At 35.9% G+C, this 23,876-nt stretch overlaps 1 protein-coding gene across 2 annotated transcripts in view; it reads left to right on the forward strand.

Moving 5' to 3' along the window:
* The window catches only part of mdga2a (MAM domain containing glycosylphosphatidylinositol anchor 2a), a 130,014-nt gene that overhangs the window by 41,455 nt on the left and 64,683 nt on the right, over nucleotides 1-23,876 (forward strand). For both annotated transcript variants that reach the window (XM_058750048.1, XM_058750049.1), the window contains exons 3-6: nucleotides 7,372-7,546; nucleotides 11,857-12,053; nucleotides 14,587-14,719; nucleotides 16,304-16,573. In XM_058750048.1, coding sequence (XP_058606031.1) covers nucleotides 7,372-7,546; nucleotides 11,857-12,053; nucleotides 14,587-14,719; nucleotides 16,304-16,573 — 775 coding nt within the window. The remainder of the gene's footprint in view (nucleotides 1-7,371; nucleotides 7,547-11,856; nucleotides 12,054-14,586; nucleotides 14,720-16,303; nucleotides 16,574-23,876) is intronic.

The raw sequence follows: 23,876 nt of genomic DNA on the forward strand, positions 1-23,876 counted from the left end.
GTTGTTGTTGTTTTTGTTTAGTGATAGTTGAGTCCCTTGTTTGTCCTGAACATTTAAACTGCCTGCTGTTCTTCAGAGAAATCCTTTAGGTCCCACAAATTATTTGGTTTTCCAGCATCTTTTCCATATTTTAACCCTTTACAATGACTGTATGATTTTGAGATCCATCTTTTCACACTAAGGACAACTGAGGGACTCGTACACAACTATTACAAAAAGTTCAAACGCTCACTGATGCTCCAAAAGGAAAAAATGATGCATTAAGAGCCAGGTGTGTAAACATTTGAACTAAATAAAGATGTGTACATTTTTTTATTTTGCCTAAATATCATTTGTTTTTCATTTAGTACTGCCCTTCAGAAGCTACAGAAGATACTTGTCTGTTTCCCAGAAGACAAAATAAAAAAGTTTTCACCTCCAGGCTCTTAATGCATCGTGTCCTTCTGGAGCGTCAGTGAGCATTTGAACTTTTTGTAATAGTTGCATGTAAGTCCCTCAGTTTTCCTCAGTGTGAAAAGATCAGTCATTGTTGGAAAGGGTTCAAATATGCAAAATATTCTTGAAAAACAAAGAATTTGTGGGACCTGAAGGATTTTTTTTTTTTTTTTTTTTTTTGAAGAACAGCTGGCACTTTAACTGTTCAGAACAAACAAGGGACTCATGAAAAACTATCACAAACCAAACAAACAAACACACAAAAAAACAGCTGTGGATCATCCAGGTTACAACACGGTATTAAAAAACTTTTGAACAGGGTATTTTTTATAAATTCAACTATTATTTTCTCTTGTGGACTTTATGTAAACATATTTTATGTGAAATCTTATTCAAGTCAGTACTAAATAAAAAAATCAGAATTATTGGCCAAAAAGTTTGTAAAAATAAATCTGCAATGCTTACCCTTTTGATCCTCCATTCAAAACTCTTACAAAAATCTTACCATTTCTATATATATATATATATATACACACATTTACTCTGTACTATTTAGTGTTGGTTTGTCTGTTTTATGTCCAACATCAAACAGAAGCATTATCAAATTAAAGCAAAGGACGATTTATGGATCATTTTATGTTCATAAATTGTATGTTTGATGACTGATATTCAGGCAGTTTGTTGTTTTAATTGTTTAAGCGAGCACGTGTTGAGTTGTGTTGGTGCATGCAGAGGGCATTTTTTTGGCTGTGAAAACCCTAATGCATTTTGAATGTTCTGTGCTGCTTTTGCCTCCCAGTCTTCATTGTAAAAAGATAGGAAGATTTTTGCTGGCAGCCTCATTTTGAATAAATGAACTTGTGCCGCTTCTGATCTCATCTCCGGCTTTTGCTGACTCCCTTACCTTGAGTGTAAATAAGGAAAGATTTTTAATGAATTATCTACTCTTTTCCGCTTTAAGGCAGTCTTGCCATTTCTGCTTTTTAGAAGTTAATGACAGTAAACATGAAATATGACTATTTCCAGACCTATCCGAAGCAGAGGGTATCACATAATACAGTAGGTTGTCAGAAAATGTACTACAGGAACATTTATTATCTAAAATTACAAAGCATACTTGCTACCGGCACTGCTTATTTCTATGATACAGTACAAATACAAAATCTAAAAGTTGTTCTGAAATGGATGATGTGTCAACGACCATCATGTGTAATTGTTAGGAACAGACAAACATTTTTTCATGTTTTATCATCCCAGTCAAAGCATGTGTGTATATACTGGTCCAAAGAATAACTGTTTAGCATGGGCTCTTTAGCCCCTGCTGTTTGATGCTGTAACTACACCATCTGGACCCATAAACATCTTTCTCTGTTGACGTTCATTCAGAATTGTATCCCAGCAGCATATTCTGCAAACTTAAGAGCTATTTTTATCATGGTTCTAGTGACATCACAGGATCTTTCCTGTCATCTTGTTTAAATTTAAAGCTCCCTTTTGGTTCTGTTACACAGATATTTACACCATACAAATAATGTTTTTTTTTTAGAACATTTTTATTGAAAACACTGGATTCAAAATGATACATAACCATATATGACAACTAAAGTCTTTTGTTGTCCTTAGTCTAGTACTGCAAATTGTGACCAAACACACTCACCGTGTGCCTTAATTACCACAGTTTTATTTATGGCTCCATTCCAGAATCTTTCTTAGTCAAATTAGCACCAGGGTCATCTTAGATAGATTTTTTTACCATGCAGCAAAGCTTATTAATTGGTAATTAGCATGAACTCTCAAAACATCCAAGGTTTCACCAACTCTTTGTTTCAGTTCTGCCATTACTGAACCAGTTCCCATAGATCCCACAGACAGTGAGTGGGCCAGAGAAAGATACGCCCAGGGCTGCTTTATGATAGACTGAGGGGGCTGGAGGCTATATATAGCGCTTTTTATGGGCGCATTCTGTCTGCATTTGACACACTGGGCCCGTCGTCACAGAACTCCCATCAGTGTTCTGGCTCAGGCGCTCTGTGGCACTGATCCACTTAATGCTGGCAGGGGCAGAAATCTCAGACTTGACAAATTTATGAGGATGAGCTTAAGATGTTTGTAATACTTCAGAAATGAGTACCTTTTATAGTTATTTTTTTATTGTATTACACATGTTATGACGTTAAAGAATACTTTATAGGGATAGCTCATCAAAAAATGTAAATTGTCATTATTTGCTCATACTTGATAAAAAGATATTTGATGTATTTTTTTAGCTGTTTTTGTCAGTGGGGTCCATTTGGGTTTGATGTTATTGGCGTGTTGCCATATTTAATTTGGGATTTGTATTCATTAGTTGATCAGTGATTTGATGTGTGTTGATTTGATCTGATTTGGGAGTGAATATCCACTTAAAATTAAAGGGATAGTTCACCAAAAAATGACAAATTGATGTTTATCTACTTACCCCCAGGGCATCCAAGGTGTAGGTGACTTTGTTTTTTCAGTAGAACATAAACTAAGATTGTTAACTCAATCCGTTGCAGTCTGTCAATCATATAATGGCAGTCAATGGGACCCACGCTTTGAGAGTAAAAAAACACACACACAGACAAAACCAAATTAAACCCTGCGGCTCATGACGGTACATTGAGGTATTAAGACACAAAACAATCGTTCTGTGCAAGAAACTGAATAGTATTTATATAATTTTTTACCTCTGATCCACCGCAATGTTTTCAGCTGTTTTTGTCCATACAGCCAATGGGGTCCACAAGTTTCAAGCTCCAAAAATGGAAAATCCAAAAATTGAATTCATACAACTAAAGTGATACAATTACTTTGTATGATGATAATAATTAAAGGGATAGTTTACCCAAAAATGAAAATTAAACATCAATTTCATTTTTGGGTGAACTATCCCTTTAAGTATTATCATCATACAAAGCAATTGTATCACTTTAGTTCCATTGTATGGACCAAAAAAAAAAAAAAAAAAATGTGACATTTGTAGCCCTGCACCACAAAACCAGTCATAAGGGTCAATTTTTAGAAATTGAGATTTATACATCACATGAAAGCTGAGTAAATAAAATATCAAATAAATCAATAAATAAGCTTTCCATTGTATGGTTTGTTAGGATTTGTTATTTGAAAATCTGGAATCTGAGGGTGCCAAAAAATCTAAATATTGAGAAAATCATCTTTAAAGTTGTCCAAATCAAGTTCTTAGCAATACATATTACTAATCAAAAATTGAGTTTTGATATATTTACAGTAAGAAATTTACAAAATATCTTCATGGAACATGATCTTTACTTGATATCCTAATGATTTTTGGCATAAAAGAAAAATTGATAATTTTGACCCAAATAAAGGTTCTTCAGGATCCCATAGAAGAAACTTTTTGTCTAAATGGTTCCATAAGGAAACTTTAACATCTGAAGAACCTTTCTGTTTCACAAAAGGTTCTTCAGGTTATAAAAAGGTAAGAAAGAGATGGTTCTTTGTGGAACCAAAAATGGTTCTTCTATGGCATTGCTGTGAAGAACCTTTTAAGCACCTTTATTTTTAAGAGTGTACAATGTATTTTTGGCTATTGCTACAAATATATCCATGCTAGTTAAGACTGGTTTTGTGGTCCAGGCTCACATTTTTCAAAATATCTTCATTTGGGCTCCATAGAATAAAGTCATACAGGTTTGGAACAACATGAGAGTGAGTAAATGAGGACAGAAATTTAATTTAGGGGTAAACTAGCCCTTTAAAATGAAACCCTAGTTTCAATAACTGTAATGTGAAAATTTCCCTTCCCTCCTTTACTCGGAAACAATATTTCCCCTGTATTATATGGCTTGAGGTCTGGAGGGCTGTCATTTCCACTGTTTTATGACTATTTATGGAGGCACTTTGGTTGTGAAGGCAGTGGGCTGCCGTCAAATTGTTTTCACTTTCCACCCCCTACATATCGCTTGAGTCATGATCTCTACTAACACAGAAATAAATAATAAAACAGAGGTTTTTGATTTATGTGCTACTTTTTTATTCCACACAGTCCCAAAGTCTTGAATGCATACATTAAATGAAGGAAGTTAAAGTACAATAAGTCTTAAGGATTCGAGTGGGTCATCTTTTCTTTCGTATTACACTGAATTGCTGTCACATAATGCACAAATGATTATTCAGTTCTACTTTCTCACCTCTGAAAGTAGGAATTCCTATTTGTGCGCTGTCAGCTATAGCCCACCTCAATGCATGCAGACATACAGGGCTAAGCACTTTTCTTTAGCTGCCTTATTTCCTGTTCGAGCTCACAAAGAAAGCCAGCGTATCTAAGCCCTGTGAGTTCCAATACGCCGTTACTCCTAACCAACATCCAATACGTGTGTAAACAAATCTGCCCGCCCTCCATCCTCAGCAAAGCATGAAATGGATTTCATTCTGCCACTTCCAAAGGTTATGACTCTGTTGGGCTCCAAACCATCGTTTTTTTTCTTCATAGACCTTCGCGAGAAGAAAATCAAGGCCTAGGCGAAAGCAGCGCTTGCTCTTTTGAAATTGCGAAGCTGAAAATGCTTTCAATTAGTAGGAGAGGGGCTAATAGTTGGGGTGAGGAAGAAGTTGCTGCTTGCAAGAGGAAGGCGGAGCTTTGATCTTTGTAGCTGGACTCAAGCGGAGTTGCTCCCGCCTCTGAGGTTCTTGAGCAGCAGGGATGATAAAGGGGGGTTCTGTTGTAATGTAGGTCATCTACACAGTAAGTCTCACTCAGGACTCGGTAAGGCCAAGCCAGGCCTGAATGGGCAATTTGCTCCACTTGTCTGGCTGGTTGGCAGACAAGTACACAGAGGGAGCTACAGAATCTCTCTCCCTCTCTCTATGCCCGGCTGAGCTTCGTGTGCAGCGTCTTTTCCCTCGTCTCTCCATGCTTCCTTCTGACTTGTACTGTATTTTTGTGTGTGTGTCTGTGTTTATGTGTGTTGGTATTAAAAAACTGATTTGCTATTTGAGATGCACATTATTTGTTTGTTTACCATGAAAAATGTTTGTTTGCCATATAAAATTTTAATGAGGCAATTAAGGCAATAATAGTTTGGGATCACGTTGTTCTAAAAAGTGGTATTTATACAGTATATTAAACATATTTACTGTTTTGATAAATATTCTGTGGTACTCAGGCTGTAAATATATTTCCCTTCGGGGGATGTATGTAATTTCAGCATTTACAGGTGGTAGTCAGTGATTTAATTGCTGTCCGAATCAAAAATCTTGGTGTTTTTCTTCCACGTCTCGGGAAAAAATGCTGAGCTGAATTTCATGCTGTTTGCAGTCAAGCTCCAGGTTTGTGTGCGAATTTAATTCCATTTTGAATCGAACAGTTTGCAAGAATGAATTGATAGAAAAATAGTTTTGAAAATCATTTTTTAGACCACCTCTATGTGCTGTAACCGTACTATTTGATTCTATGTGTTGTGAAAAGCATTTGCTTATTTTGATAATGGGGACTAGTATTGGAGAAGTGTACCGATTAAAAAATAATAATAATAAAAATAGGTCACCACCCCACCACAGTGACTAAGATACTGTGTAAAATGTTAAAATGGGCCATTATTATGTGGAGCGACTAAGAAAAAAACAATTCAGAGGCAAATCATGCAAACTTGTAAAATTGGGCATTAATATAAAATTATTTTGATCTATAAACCTGTATATATGTGGCGAGACTAAAAAGTAAGTTATAGGCAGATTGTGTAAATTGTTAAAATGGGCAATTATTGTGAATATGTTTTAATATATAAACCTGTAGAATATACATGTTGTTATGTGGGGTGATAAAGAATGAACATAATAACAGGTAAATCATATGAACTGGAAAAACTGGGCATTAATATACATATATTTTGTTGAATAAACCTGTAGTTTATACATGTTATTATGTGGAGTGACTAAGAAAAACATAATTTAGAGGCATATCGTGTAGACCATGTGAGAAACTTCCAGACTGTCAAATCACAGAAGACCTCCGTCCTGAATTAATTGCGATCCAAATTCATGACATGCAGATTTTGTTTTACAGACATCCTGCTGAGAAATAATTACCATCCAAATAGAGCTTATGCCATGTATTGATCTGGAGATCAGATTTGTGGTAGAGTATTTGCTCATTTCCAAAACCTTAATGTAAACAGTAGCATCACGATTCGTTCTATGAAAAGTTCAATATTAGACTCGTTACACAGTGGTATGACAAAACTTGTGACATGAACTGGAAAGGATTCTTCTGTATTAGATACATCACTGCCCCAAGGCAAAGTACCTTTTTTTTCTTTCAGTCTTGTTGCATATCCTGTTGTACTCAGAAGTACTCTAAGTATGGAAGTAAAAAGAATTGTTAGTGCTTTGATGTCAGTGTTGTTATTGCTAACTAAAACTAAAACTTTTAAATATTGTTTGCAGTAATTGAAATAAATCTGAAATAAAATTTTAATATAGGATGAAAAAATATATAAAAGTTGCCTTGTCAACAAACTGATATATTTAATTTGAGATGCGCTAAATTTACTGTGCAAGATAAAAAATAATAATTAAAAAAAACTAAATGGAAATATTAAAAAAGCTAGTAAAATTACAAAAGCACATAGCAAAATTATTCAAATTAAACTAAAATTAAAATGATGATTCAAAATATAAATACTCTAGAGAATGCAAATATACTTAAATATGTTTTGATCATAATTTGAGCTAGCAAAAATAGCAAACTCTATGCTACCATTGTTGTCATATTTCATATATACTGTATGTTATTGAAACAATGATTTCATTATTATCTTGTGTTTTACCCAATTCATGTGCTCGAAGGAAGGTAGTAGGCTAGTTTTAAGCCACTAGCTGATGAGTTTCTTTCTGAGCTGATGTGATTTTTGTTTCTCTCTCTTTGTCCCGTGTCAGATACGATGGACCAAGACAGCAGGAAGTGCTACTGACCGCTTCCAGGACTCCAGCGTATTCAACGAGACACTGCGCATAACCCGCATCCAGAGGCACCAGGGCGGCCGCTATTACTGCAAGGCTGAGAACGGCCTCGGCACTCCTGCCATCAAATCCATCCGAGTGGACGTCTACTGTGAGTTAACAAGCTCATCCGCCTGTCGGCAAAAAAACCACACACTTGACACACACTCTTGCAAGTCAACGATAGCTTGGTATTAGCCTTTGCTGACTGTGCCTGCATCTCTCTTTTAGCTTTTGAGGCGCATACTCAACCTTGATTCAGCACTTCACTTAAATCCTCAGGTTACGAATCATGGATAATCAGTTGGAAAGACACACTTATAAGCAGAAGTACCTACTGGGTTCACTGTTGCTTTTATGCTGTAACTTCAATTTTATAAACTAACAAAGAAAAGGAAGCAGAAACTTTTGATTGTAGCATTGCAACAACTGCTTTATTAAAATTATATATTTATTCTAAAAGTTATGTGTTATATCATTGAGCATAATAATGATTATTTGGATTATTAATCGAGTACTCTTATTGTTTTCATTGTACAAGCTTGCCGAAAGAACATTCATTTTTAAATTTGCATTTCTCTTTTATTTTTTCATGATTATGAAAAAAAATACAGTACAAAAAAACTGGGGATTTTTAAAATCCTTTGCTTGTTAAGCTACTACGAGCGCCCATTATTCAAACCCATTTCTCTGAAAAAAAGAATAAACGTTAGGCACAGTAATCTAAATAATTTATCATGGCTGGATGACCTTCCAGCATTGTTTATAATGGGCCAGAACGTTTTCTAAGCGTTAATGCGTCTCTCACTAGCTGCAGAGAGAGACAGTCGCACAAATTCCAAGCATATTTTACATGCCTACTTTAGCACAATATTCACTAACAAAACAGGGTGTTATAGTGACTAAATTTCAGCCTCTTAAGGAGCTAGCCATTAGCCACAACCTTTGTGCCCTTCAGCAATGAATGTCCCTGAAATAAGTATACTGTAAGTCACTTTGAATAAAAGCATCTGTTAAATAACTGCTTAGAAAATATTTTATCCAATTATGGTGTCATTTAATGATACAGACACAATGCAAAATGTCTTAATGACTGGGCAACAACACAAGGCAGTGCTCAAGGAAACAAAATACTGTATTAAGACATTTACTAATAATATACATTTAAATCCTTAAATGTTGTACCCACAAGGCACTTTCTGTATAGTATTACTTAGTTATGCTGTCTGCAACAGCTGAAGTTTTCATTGCTATGTGAAATTTTACCAGATACATTTTTTTTTTTTTTTTTTTTTACATTTTGTCATTATTATTATTTTTTTTATAAATGAGTATTTGATGCATCAAATTTATTTAAAGTGACAGTAAATGCATTTATAATGTTACAAAATATCTCTATTTCAAATAAATGCTTAACTTTCTATTAATCAAAGATCAGCAAAAATATTAAGCAGCACATTTTTCTGCTACCATTTAAAACTTTTGTCATCATTAATAATAAAAAATGTTTCTTGAGCACCAAATCAACATATTAGAAGGATCACATGACACTAAAGACTGGAGTAATGATTCTGAAAATGCAGCTGTGCCATCACAGAAATAAATGACATTTTTTAAATATGTTCAAATAGAAAACGGCTCTTTTAAATTAAAATAATATTTCACAATATTTTTGATCAAATCCATGCATCCCTTTAGCAAGAGACTTCTTTTCAAAAACATTCAAAATCTTTCCAACCGCAAACTTAAAATATATCAAAGAATACATTGAGGTGTCTCATCATACTAGTGATTTATGGAAACCATTAACTCTGCCTATGTTTCATTACCACTTTATGTTTAAAATGAATTACCTCTGATATGGTCGGACTTGCAATATCTGGGCTATAATGGAGCATGTGTTATTTCATGTATTTCTTGTCTAGCACATTCTTAGATCATCAAAAGCCAGACAGTCAGATTTTTTTTTTATATATATGACTCATCATAAGAGGATATCTCATCTAGGTCTCTTTCAAAGAGTTTTGCACTCACACACATCATCATTTTAAGTCCGTGAACACTTTTATTTTCTTCGAGATGCCACATGGCCTCATTATCGACTTAAAGGCACTTCTCGTTGAAGGTCTGGCAACCATATACTTTGTTGAAATCAAATTCAAGCCTTTGAATAGGTGACGAAATGCGTAAAATGAGAGGTTTAATGAATGAGTGAAATGAAAATGAGGATTATTCTTCAAAGAGACATCAGTGTCAGTAAGCTAGCTCCCGAATTTTTCCAAGTTTCAAAGGTTTACTCCTCTGCTATCGGAACCATCAAAAGCTATCACGACCTGTCAAAAAAGGAGTTGTGTGTTGCCTCTGTTCCCTACAGACACGGAGGAGCCATAGATGTTGTAAAGTGATTTACGGTAGCACAGAGAGATGAATAGGAGGAGCGATGGACGATGGCAGGCAGCATTGCCGTGGGGAGACAATGAGGAGCAAGTCATTACCCTTGAATTAGAGAACAGGCCTCAGCTTGTCATTTTTATTCCAGCTTCATGGTGGACTATTCGCTGGTGGGCACTCGCTTTTATCGATCAGAGACATGCTACTCCTGATGCAGTGATCAAAGCCTAGACACATGTCATTGATAAAGAAGAGCCAACACACTGCCGATAAACAACTGAGTGCTTCGATTTGGAGTGCTCGCGTTGTCTCTGAGTGCGGCAGCACTCACTAGTCATTAGTTTAAAGTACTCGAGATGGACAGTAGCGATATTGATTGCATTCAGGTTTATATTCGTCCCAAAGTGGTCAACTTCAACCTTGGATTGTGAATAAATCAGTGACCCTTTTCCAATAAAAGAGACCATTTTCTGTCATCATTTACTCACCCAAACCTGTATGACTTTCTGTTTCGTGAAAGTATTAAAAATATCACCAGGCGTGCTGGAAAATATCACCAATGCTGTCAGTCAAATAGTTACTGAGCAGATTGATTAATCATTTCAAACAGGAGAAAGAAAGATTTTGAAAAGCTTGGTTTATTTATAGCCAAGAGTCGAGGAAGGTTTGTGCTTTGAGGGCAGTCTGTAAAAGCACATGGCTCCTCGTTTGATAACGTAACCTATTAACATAGCACTCTATGATAATTATTGTGGCTCTTGAAAAAAATTACGGTTGTAAAAATGCCCACGATTCAAGTGCCAAAATACAGGCGCCCGAGTGGTCCATCATTTTAGACATTATGTTTGCTGTTAACACTTGTGTGTTTCTGCACCCACTTGCTGTTTTCAAAGTGTTTAAATTTATAGATTTTTCCAAACGGAACTGAAATAATAAACAAAAATAGTTTGATGCTATCGCAAGGCTGTGCTTTCATCAGAATATGTTGCACAAATGTTATGAATATGACGAGATGAATGCTGTTTGGAGCTTTAAAAATGAATGCAGAAATTTCAGGTAACACTTTACAGTGTGATTCAGTGTGTTGACATTAGTTAATGCAAGAACAAACAATTAACAAAGTGTTTACAGTATTTATTGATGCAGGCTAATATTAAATTAGAAACGATTCTATTATTTAATATGACTAATAATAATATTTGTTCATAATGCACCAACTACTGTTAATTCATACATTAATAAATGGTTATATAATGAATTTAACATACACGTTGTTGATGTTGCTTAATAATGTACTAGTCATTGTTATTTGTTATATCTTATAGATATTGCATGAACTAAGAACCTTATTGTAAAATGCTACCAGAATGCATTTGATCTCAATAACATATATGCGTTTTAACTGGTGTTTAATGGGTTAGGTTGGTGTTAAATGAGTTAAAAATGTAGAAAGTAATTTATGTCTATCTTGGACCGTAATAAATAGGCTACTGTATGAATTGCGCTCCAGTAAATTTCAGTTCTTTTATGGGCTTCTTCTTAATTTAGGTCGTTTTTGGCTCATTAAGCAATTCGACAAATTATGCCTTCAATCTCTGAGCAGCTTGGAAGGAAACAGGGAAAAATCAGCTATATCACACTATAATGTTGGAATTTTCCCACATATTAATGTATATTTAGCTACAACTTCATGCTAGTAGTGGCACGCAACTCTTGTAACACTGTGACATATGCATTTGAATCGAGCTTATGACTTTTTTGAATTGGGGCATGAATATGAATGCATGAAGTGTGGCATAAATAAACCTAAATATGGAAGTTGTTGTTTACCTGTAACCTAGTTTTCTGTTTATTTACATTCTGTCATTTCCATACTTCTGTCCTACATGCCTGTGTATATTAAAACCTTTTTTAAATATACCTAGCTAGGGTTCTAGATGGCTATTGCTGTGTACCAGTCGCATGGCCATTTTTCAGGGCAATTTGAGCAATGTTAAATCAGTGTGACCGACCCATCCGTTTACATTTCAGATTTAGATGACCCCATTGTGACGGTCCATCAGAGTATAGGAGAGGCAAAGGAGCAGTTCTACTATGAGAGGACAGTGTTCCTGCGGTGTGCTGCCAATTCAAACCCTCCGGTCCGGTACAGCTGGAGACGGGGGAGGGAGTTCCTGTCTCAAGGTTCGGACAAGGGTGTGGAGATCTATGAGCCCTTCTTCACACAGGTAAGACATTACCTCAGACGTATTCAAAGCAGTAATGTCAATTTATAGTATACGTGTGCATATACCTAATCATGTGTTGTATGATGAATTTGTGCTGTTGCCATCTAATCGACGGTATAAGGTCCCAAGATACAGTCGAATTAAGCTAAAGAATTCATTTGTACATCAAGCTGTATTAGCGTTGAATAATTCATCAAAAAGGTAAATCTGTCCCAGAGATTACAAGGTTTTTTTTTGTTTTTTTGTGTTATGTTTGAGAAAGTCTTGTTTAGGTGATAAAGTATTGCAATTTTGAGTGAACCTGCTGTAACGCAAGACAAATTTCAGACTTTGTCTGACAATAAAGTGTATCGTATCGTATATACACTACCATTTAAAAGTTTGAGGTCAGTAGATTTAATTTAAATCAGTCTATTTCTTCTTTTCAGCAAGGATGCATTAACTTAATCCAAAGTGACAGAAATATACAATATTTAAAAAGATTTCTTTTAAATGCTGATCTTTTGAACTTTCTATTCACTACAAATATTTCCCACAAAATTTTAATCAGCAGTTTTCAATACTGATAATAAGAAATGTTTATTGAGCAGCAAAATCAGCATGTTAGAATGATTTCTGAAGGATCATAAAAATTCAGCCTTGCCGACACAGGAAAAAATATATAGTAAAATAGAAAACAGTTATTTCCAATAATAATAATGACTGTTTTTCTGTGTTTTTATTTAAATAAATGCAATCTTGGTTAAAAAAAAGATGAAAAAATCTTACAGACTCCAGCCTTTTGAATGGTAACATAACTGCATCAAGAGTGTTATGATGGTCAATATAAGCTGGGAGTATGACAACAACTGAAGAGAGCATGAATTATTTTATATCACAGTACTCATATTTATCACTATATTTAGCTGAAAATTCAATTAAGTTTATAATGTAAATATATTAAATTAAAACAAACTACTTTAAATTCTGGTTAGATTAGTTATGTTTAGATTAGCCATTGTAAAATAGCTGATATGCAGTGTGCATCAGTATTGACATTTAACACTTAACTTTAAAATGAGAGAATATGAAAGCCTGAGTTGCTCGAGAACATTTGATGAACTTAATTGCTCTTGCATGAAAGATGCTGCAGCTATCAGGAGAGAAAAAGAAGGAGCGTCAGTTTGACATTGTGAGTGTTATCTGGTCCAGGAGGACACACATCATCTGACAGTTAAAAAAAAAAAGTCTGCTTTCAAAACACAGCTTTGTCACATCCGATATGGCACAGTGATTGGCCCAGAGTGGATCCATCCTGGTAATTAGTCATAAGACAGGGTATTTCAGGACCTGTTTCGCTCTTCTTATTCCCTACTGAGAATCAATCACGCAACATTAGTCTGTGCACTTAAAGGAGATTCTGCATGTTATTTTCAATAGAGCCTTCTTTATCTTTCAGTCTCTTCAGAACTATGAATATGAAACTAATGCACTGCAGCTTTCTGTCAGGTGTCTCAGGTTAAAAAGCAGATCAAAAGCTAAGTATCTTCAGAAGATTTTGGTATCAAGCAGTGCCACTATTTTTAACTGATGGACTTTAAAATGCCTATCTCTGTAGAAATTGACCTCATGTAAAGATGGTACAAAAATAAGTTACTTATTATTAGATAGAAGTGAGCCGCTTATGCATGTAATCAACTGGTTCTTAACTGGTTTGGCTTCAGAATATAGCCTAACCTTATTTATCCTGACCATGCACCATTATATGGTCAGTTGCATTTAATTATTTGTATTTAGCGTTGTTTTCCATGCTGTTTGTGATCAGTATAGACAATTTTTTTGGGGTCGCTAACCACAAATTAAAAACCAATGCTGTATTGTAAAATTTAATTTTCAGGACTTTCAAATTGAGTAAGATTACTCTATAAAGCTCCGGTGGCCGGAGGGGATACAAGACCAAAATGAGCAAATTAGCAGAAGTCTTTTAAAGCACAAAAAAGCTCAGATAAAGTCAGATTAACTGGACGTGGCTATTTTTTTCCTCTCTCCTTTGGCTTGTTGGATGTATTCCAAATAGTATTTTATGTATGGAGAACGATCAGTTTTTGATTTCTGAGCAATGATAGCATGTATCTATTTTATTCTATTTTATTTTATAACCACTAAGTAAAGCTATTTTTTTAAGTGCATCATTACTGATCAAACTGAGCATGATCAGCAGCCTTAACTTTACCACTAAATTTGAAAAGTAACAGCAAGTAAGTTCTTAATGTTTAATATTTTAGTTTTTAAGTTTATCATACTAAATGACCTAAAAGTTGACTTTATTCATTTTGTATGTAATGTTAACTTTTTCTACACTCAATAATTTAATCAACCTTTAAAATACAGTTTGACAAAATTGAAGTTGGATTTTTTACAGTTTAATATTATTAATATTAAAAGAATATTTGAATATTATTTTTGGTGCCTCCATGTCCAGTGTAAAATCTGTGTAGTAAAGCAAAAGCCGCTGAGTTCCTGCTTCATACAATGTCGTCTGCTTGGGTTGCAGGGGGAGACAAAGATCCTGAAGCTGAAGAATCTTCGTCCTCAGGACTACGCTAACTACACATGCACTGCCTCTGTCCGCAATGTCTGTGGCATCCCCGACAAGAGTGTGCTATTCCGGCTCACCAACAAAACCGGTGAGAGCGACACCAATGCCTCCTCCTTGTGCACAGCATTGTCTGTTATTTTAGTCTCCTTCTGCTATATTTGAGCCGTCCAACGAGTAAGAAACTACATGCGAGCAGCACCACAGAAGCAACTCTCAAAAGAAAGTGCCCTGAGGCTCTTGTCACCACAAGTGCTGTGTGGTCTGATAATCAGCGAGCTGTGAGTGCTGCATGTGTTATTGAGTATGTTACGCCTGTTACATTTAGAGGCCTGCTGCTACTTTTCTCCTCCTTCGTCGGTTGATGGCTGAAGAAACCGCCCCGGGCTGATGTTTTCACCACTGGCCTTGCAGTTAATTCAGTCCATGGCAAAACCATATTCTTAAGGAAATGGCCCTGCGGGTCCCTGTGCTCCTTATCTGTCTCGGTGGGCTTCACATGCTACTGCGGCGAAGACCTGACCTTTACGGAATCCATTAAAGAATGAACAGAGTCGGCAGACCTTTCCCTCCAGCCATCTCTGTTTCTCTATCTTCCTCTCTCACTCCACCACCCCTCCCATCCCGCTCATTTTCTTGCACTATCCTTCTTTCTCACCTCTTTTCCGTCTCTCAGTGCATTTCTGGCAGCACATTGGCTGATGAGGATGATCACGGCACAATCCCGGGGATTGACTGATTGCTTTGCCAACTTGAAGGCCCTTATATCACAGCGTAGAAGTGTGCTCATGGGAGCAGGCCTTGATTACATAGATTGGATATGGTCACCTATTGCATTACGGGACCAAGTAAATCACTCTCTTTGGGTGATAATTGTAAACACCACTTTTTAAATATAAACACATTAGCGTAATAAGGTGAAACACCATAATTGAGATCAAGCTGTGACGGTATGTGAACTTTGTGTATATTTGCTGTAATTACTCACTTGAAGTTGGTCACACACCTGGAATTGGTTGTAAACAAGCATTTAAACTATTTTGGTTCCTTGAAAATCACATCACATCACAGAATTAATATTCATGAGTCAAGCTGTTAAGTTTATTGTCAGTTTATTGCCCAAAAATGTCAGTTTTCCCATCATTCTTACTTCAGATGAACACAAACTGAGAACTTTAGAAAAATAATCCTTTTATGCGAGTCTATAAAATGCAAGTGGACAGATTCCTCAAAGTTGATGCTTTAAAAACCGTGCAAAGCAAAGAGAATGGTAATCCATACAACCCCTGTTGTTGAATCAATGTTTTCCCAAGCGAAAGGATAGGAGTGTGTGAGAAAAATACTAATATGTTAAACTTTTTAAACTATAAACCATCACTTCTGGCCAGCTGTCATACATGCATTCACTTGACGTGAAGACGATAGTAATCCATATAACCCCAGTTGATGAATCAGTGTCTTCTGAAGCAAAACAATAGGGGTGTGTGTGACGAAAATACTAAAATGTCAAACTTTTTAAACTGCAAGCCATCACTTCTAGCCAACTGTAATACGTGCGTCCGCTTGATGTAAATGTCAAACTTCATGTAAGTGCAGCAGCAAGTGTCCTTTTAAAAAAGAAAATAGGTCTTTCACATAAAGATGATAAGAGTTACCCTGTCTGTTTTTGTCCTAGCCTCCCCAACTATTAAGCTGCTTGTGGAAGACCCCATTGTGGCCAACCCTGGACAGACAGTGGTCCTGGTGTGCATCATCTCTGGAGGCGAGCCCACCCCGACCCTGACATGGGTTCGGAACAACGAAGAGCTTCCAAAGAAGAGCAATCTCAACAGTGAGACCCTTACAATACCTGCTATCAGCACGGAGGATGCTGGAGTTTACAGCTGTGTAGCCAGTAACAACGTGGGTAATCCTGCGAAGAAATCCACCAACATTGTCGTCAGAGGTGAGAAGCAAGGCTTTGAGGCCTTGTTGGTTTTGTTTGTTTGTACTAGATATTGGAGAAGTGGCCTGGACTGTAAAGCATGTGTATTAGTATCTTTGCATGGACAAACTAAGTTTGCATCTGGCTTATGGTATTTTCAAATCCCGTCCTCCATCTCTTCTCTCTATCTTTCCGTGTCTCCGTTCTCATCAGGAATTATCAATATGTTTGTAGTTAAAATGAATGTAAAATTTAGAACCAAAACAAACCACATCACTGTCCTGGAGGCCTAAGAAAAATGAAATTTGTCAAGCCCACTTGTTTATTTATATAAAATAGTATTCGAATTTGAATTGTTCCCTCATGGTGAATAATAGAATGAGGCTATGAACAAAATTACATTTTGAAGCCAATGGAAATTTGTGTAAATGTTTTCAACACAAATAAATACGAAACTTGCTTCAATTGGTTGCCTGGAAGGAAAAAATGTTCACATTTTCCATGAAACTACAACTATTTTTAACATTGATAACAAAAACAAATGTTATTTTAGCACAAAATCAGCATTATTCGTATTTTCCGTTTTTTTAGATTAAATAAATGCAGCCTTGGTAAGCACAAGAGACTTTTGAATGGTAGTGTGTATATAGGATGCTGTGTACAAAATGCAAATAGTGTATAGTATTTACGCTGGGGTGTAAATAGCATCTAATTTCCTTTACACTCAGTGTAAATTGCCTCCACCAATAAGTTTTGCAAGCTTCTCAAGTTTGCTGTCAGCATTTTCCTCTATACCCATTTCCATTTATCAGTGCATAATGAATTACTTAATGATTATCATGGAAGCAGAATGACAGTACATGGGGGTAATAAATATCTTGACAATGAATGCAGTGTGCAATTATGAATAATGACTGACAGTATGCATCGAGAAAGCAATCAAGTTGTGGTTTGAAGCTAATGTGAAAGGACGAAGATGTTGCAACAGCTTAAGCGTTATTAGAAAACTATTTGTTGAAACTTTCTTGAAGATTTGAAAGACTCAGCCTTGCTCTGAAATGTCTTATAAATAGGTGCTTTTCCAGCCAGCATCATTTCCTAGTGTAATGAATAGCCATGACTTTCATGTATTACATCTAGCCAAAAGAACAGAGTGAAATGGAGAAAAGGATTTGCTTTTTCAGGCATCTGTGTGCGTGTGGGACGCTCTCTGAAGAAGCTTTACTATCCCCGCTTGGAGCAGCTGTTGTAGCTTACTTCACAGTTACTCCTTCCCAAGGCTGATCCCCAGTGTGCACAAAAAGCTGTTTACACATCTGGAGGTCCAGGTTTTAATGTGAATCCCTTACTGTCTGTCAACTCACCGGGTCTGGGGAGCACAGTGAGATTACGCATTTCCATCGAGCCGGGTTTCTGTGTGAGACTGGAGGGTACGATGGGAGTCAGATGTCTTGCCAGTGAGGAGGATCATCTTGGTGAGGTAGACGGCAGAGGGGAAGAGGATCATACCAAAAAAAAGAAACCTGCCATGTGTAATTCCCCAAGCTCTTCTCACAACAAAGAGCAATAGTTTGTGGTTAGTATCATTACTGAGAACTTCAGTAACTTTGGTTTTTTTTGGGTAGTCTAATTTTCGGAAACCTTCACTCTGCTTAGTAAAATTCTCTGCACATTACATTATTATACCAGTAGGTGGTGTTAATTGACTAATTGAGTGTGTCATTGTAATCATTTGGTCAACAGATTCATTTAGAAATGTTGATTCATTAAGGAATAAAGCAAGTGGCTGTCTTTATGAGTGAATAAGTGAAGCACACATTTAACTGGTAAATTAAAACAGGAATGAAACAAGTGACTCTTGCTAAGAGTGAGTCATTGAATCATTCATTCAGTTAATTCAAAAACATTGATTCATTTGAATCAATGAGTAAGATATTCAAAAACACAGATTCATTCAAGAATTGAAGGCATGCAGCAGTTCTGCTGCTGTGCTGACAAAGCAAAACAGGCAAAGCAACTAGCAAATTTGTTTAAAATGTATGTTACTCAATATTAACATTGTTCATTGAATTATTGTATAAAAGCATTATCACACTTGCAATTGTGTTGCTTTTTCTGTAAATTAGTATCTTAAACAATTTCCACATTAGAAAGCAGTTGTTTATTGCCTAGCATTACCTTCTGAGACACTTTTTGCATTATTCATTCATTGTAATATTAAAATGCTATTATTTTAACATTCATTTCCATTATAAGATTTTGTTTACTCACACATACTGATTCTCTGGTGGCTCTGTTTTTGGTCCTGATTGCTTTTCTATAATCGCTGTTGCAGAAACAGACAATCCCGAGCCACTAAAGAGACACTTTTTTTTTTGGAGCATTAGACATGCAATTATTTTGTCTGACTGCTTTTTTTTTTTTTTTTTTTTCAAACCTAATGATCCAAAACCCTTATAACACTATTAGAGTATTTTCAATGTATTAATTGACTCTCACAACAAGCAAAATGAAGTTCCCACAATGCCGTTGACCTTACTTTTGTTTTTTTCTTGATGTATTTGCCACCTTCAGCTCATTTTCTACTACATTACATAGACAACATGAATGTCGCAATATCATTGCCACAACTTTATGGCTCACTTGTGGCCAACACTACATTTTCATCCTAGCTATGTTGGCCATTTAGGTTTTATATGCTTCTCTTATGGATGGAAACAACACTATTGGGCAGAAAATAGCAATGATAGGCCCATTCTCTAGCACGATAGATAGAGGACGGTTTTATAATATAAGATTGTCAGAGGGGACGTTACAAGCATGAGCTGCGCAGCTTCTTTGCTGCACAGATGGCGGAATCTCATTTGTTGGGCAAAATAAGCAAGGGATTGGAGAGAAAACGATATTACATGGGAGGGTTTGGAAGTTGGGTAATCCCAACACACTCTGCTGGCTGCTTGTACAAAGCTCTATGATAGCAGCTGTACTGGTCATTTGAAATATGACCTTTTCTCCTGCAATGGGAAAAAGAGCATGTGTAGCCAGATGGGGCGGTGGTTGAGGTGAAGGGGTAGAGCTGTTTGCCCAATCACTGATCAGGGAGGTAGCTGCACGCTTGAGGATTGATGAAGGTAGAATAGAGGTGGCTCGGTTTTACTTTGTTTTGTGAGGAGAAGATGAAGCCGTGTGGTGGATTGAGCAAATACACTCAAAAAAGATTTAAGATTTTAATGGTGTGTAAAATTTCCATTCTTTTGGATTGCAATCAATCTTATTTTAACTAATTAAATCTTTGCTTGTTCCACAGCTAGCCTTATCTATATGTTCATACTTTTTAAATGATTAAATTGTTTTCACAGTTAATAGACTTATTCTGATTCTATGTAGTTAGTTGTAACTAAATCAAATAGATGCAAATAATAATAAACAAACCATTTTCATTAGCAATTGTCACATACTTATTCTTCCACCAATGCAGACAGAACATCATACTAAAATAGTCTGACAGTGTTCCTAGCATTACATTATTATTCTTACGGAACATTAAGGAATCATTAAGAGGAATCCATATCATTAAATTTCTAATGATTCCTATCCCTATGTATGGTGCCTTTTAAGCTTGATTGTAATCGCATGAAAATCTTCTGCATTCCACAGAAGAAAGTCAGTCATTTAGGTTTGGAATGACACAAGTTTAACTAAACGATGACAGAATTTTTAGTTTTGGTTCAGTGCTTCCTTAAACATAAAAAATGTCTTCTATAATCTTGCCTAGCTCTTACACGGAACAAACACAGGGCAGGGATTACTTAGGGGCAGATTGGTCTGATGGGAGCCGTAATGGGACGTCATTCAGCAGCACCCAGGTGGGAGTGACCAGATAGCCATCCCTGAGTAAGGCCTTTCTGACAGCTCTGTTCCACCACCCGCTGGCAGCATCATCAATAAAACACATCCCACCCTTCCCCAGTTATCACTCAAATATTGAGCCTTGTCAGTACCAGCACAGAGCCTCTTCAGCAGATTATGCCAAACATTGCAGGGTCTGCTCTGCAGATAACTGCAAAATAACCCAACTCGTTCTTTATAAGATATTTATTAGCTGGAGGGGGGAGTTGGGAGGAGCGCTGATGGAAAGAAGGGTATTGCTGAGCCTGCACACTGCCATAGAAACTCATCTTTTTATTTATTTACAGAGGAGATATCATCTCCCGTTTGGGCCACTTTCTACCAAGCAATCAAAACAGGCATGCAAAGATCGGTCCTACCATCCCCTATCTCCTGGCCACTGAAATTGGTCTTATTTCTGATATGTAAATTGCGTTCTACCTGAATCCCTTTGATGGTCGTTCACATCAATTGTTTTCTCAGCAGAATCACTGTGTGCACTTGCCGTTGTCTGTAGCACAGCAATGCATCAGTATTGTGAATGCAAGGGCACATTGGTGAGATTCCATTGGATATAATGACTGAAATGCTCGGCCTGTAAAGCTTTTTTCAAATTAGCGGGGCCTGCCATGATCCTCTCATACATTGCGCTACTTGACTTATTCCTCTGCTAAATAACAAAATGGATAATGGAGAATTCAGTTGCTTTTGATGAGGCAGTGAATATTAGCAGACTGCTGCAGTTGTGATTTACTACAGCTAATAACAGATTTGTATTCAAGCATTTCTTCCCTTGTAATGGGAGGACTCACATCTTGTTGGTAGGGCTTTATGTTGATTGTAATTCAGCCTGGGGGATGTGAGATGGTGGGTTCCGTTCTCTATTTGTTTTCATATATTTTAGTATTATTTAATATATTTATACACTTGTTTTGTATGCACAGAAAAGATTTTCATGCAAAATTCCCTCTGGAACAGATGCATATGTGCATAAATTTGTCCTGACCCTCATTCTCATGTTGATGAATACACATTATTTTCCTGTGTTTTTTTTTTTAATTTTGTTTTATGAGGGATCACATGCCAGTAGTTACTAATTAGAGTAATACACAGTCAAATGTTATTATTATATTATATTATATTATATTATATTATATTATATTATATTATATTATATTATATTATATTATATTATATTATATTATATTATATTATATTATATTATATTATATTATATTATATTATATTATATTATATTATATTATATATCTAGAACACTCTTGCTTAACCATCTATGTTTAAGGCTCCTAGCTCTGTGATTTTTGCATTCATGTGGTGTGATTTGTTTGCAAATATTATTCTGAAAAAAAAAAGTAAGTGCAGACTTTCTGATTATTCATGGTTTCTGTGCAAAATTTTTGCATGCAGGATTTACACAATTAGTGAATGAGACATTTGTACTTTAAATCTATTTGTAAACAATAGTTTGAATTGAACTGGTTGGTTATTGCTTGTTCTGTCCCAGGCAATAATAATTTATTTTTGTAATAATTATAATAAAATATTAGTTTATTTTTAATTATGCAGGACATTAATTTAATTCAATGAATAGTATGTGCAAAATAACCGTGTTCCATTTCCAAATGAAAAACTCTTTTTGAATATTCAGCATTGCAGAGTAAGTCTGAAACTCCAGTTTTGCTTTCTAAAAAGGTGCATTTGGGTAGTGCAAATGTGACCGTGAAGAAAAATCATTTTAATATCTCCTTGATTACGTAAGATATTATAATAAAGAAAAGTGCCTGTGTGCGGCACCACATATTCATCAGTGAAATGACTTTTCCCAAGCATTCACTCTGAATGCACGACTACAGGGCTAGTCAAAAGGATTATTGATTCTCATATAATGCTACAAGAGCTTGTTGACAATGATCTGTGCTGGGTGCTGAGCTGAGGAAACAGCTAACTAATTATAATATCACAAAGAAAAAGACATATCCAAAACATAATCGTTCAAAATGCATTCATCAATATCCTTTGCATATATTTGATGCCAGAAAAGAACAGACTTTGAGCATTGCAAATGCATTATTATTGTGTGCATGCCATGCAAAAAGCATCGCAGTAATTCAAGGTGAAGTCTTAATTCTTTCCCAGACACTTCATAAAACAAACAGTTACAAAACACAGGTGCAAATTGTGGAGAGAAACCATTATGCTGTCTCTTAGGAGCTCCTTGATATATTCTTCTGTTGGAAAGCTCATTAAAAGTTGAAGCAAAAAGTTGGATTTCCATTTTAAGCGTTTTTGAAATTTCAAGAGATGTTATTACAGCGGATTACTGTAAGAAATCATCCTCAAACGCTCGACGTGTAGCAACCTGACTTTAAATGTTCTGGAAAGATTACGCAGCTTGTCTCTTGGTAATTGCTTACCTGCAGTGCTTTTTGATAATGACAGAACTCATGCGAAGGAACTGGACTCGAAAGCATTAACACCCTGCAAGTTTTATGGGGTCACCAAAGAGCGCGCAGCTATCTCACCACAATATTACGCTATTGATTAAGTCGCAAATTGACCAGTAAGGCAAGGCCTGCCGAGCTGAACCTTGCATAAAGCAACCCTGCGAAGTTGCAGCTCTTCATTATCGTCTATCTCATAATATTCGCAGTCTCTGGCAGTATCAGCATCGTAGTCCACCTTGAAACATCCTTTCTTAAGAGTCCAGATTGTAACAGCTTGTAAAATGTGCAGCACGAATGCAAATAAATTGGTTAATAAGATCTCATAAAAGCTGTTTTTAAATAATTCAGCGACTGATTAATAATTAGGGCCAGATGCACAGCATTTTCAGAAATGACTTGGAAATGAGATTGCGATGTTTTGCTTTGGCTCATGGCTAGCTTGAGATTTGGGATCCCACAAGAGACCAAGACATTTGCCTGTGTGTCTCTGACCCCTTTACCCATGTTGAGAAGAGAGCAGAGAGTGCTAACGAAGATTAAAACAAAACTTCAGATTTACGAGATTTCTGGCTTCTTTTATTGAAGTCAATGTGACTTTAGAAAAATTGCATTCACAACCCATTTTACTTGTGGAATGTGACTTTAGTAAAAAGTAAAAATGTAGGGCAGAACTTGATTTTATCCATCAAGTTGTGCAAATTTGTTTCTCAGATGAAGAGAGGTTGAAAGAAAAAAATACATACACGCATAAAAAAAAAATTTAAAAAAAAAAAATATATATATATACAGTTATTATATATATTATATATAATTAGTATTTAGTTTAAGTCATATAAATGCAACTTCACTAAGCAAGTATAAAGGTTTTCAAAAACATTAAAAATCATACTGACTCCAAAGTTTTGAATGGATGTGCGTATGTATATATTTAATACATAGAGAAGTAATTACAGTCAATATTGTTTTTGTTT

This window comes from Onychostoma macrolepis, chromosome 17 (assembly GCF_012432095.1).
Source record: "Onychostoma macrolepis isolate SWU-2019 chromosome 17, ASM1243209v1, whole genome shotgun sequence".
In the NCBI taxonomy this organism is placed as follows: Eukaryota; Metazoa; Chordata; class Actinopteri; order Cypriniformes; family Cyprinidae; genus Onychostoma; species Onychostoma macrolepis.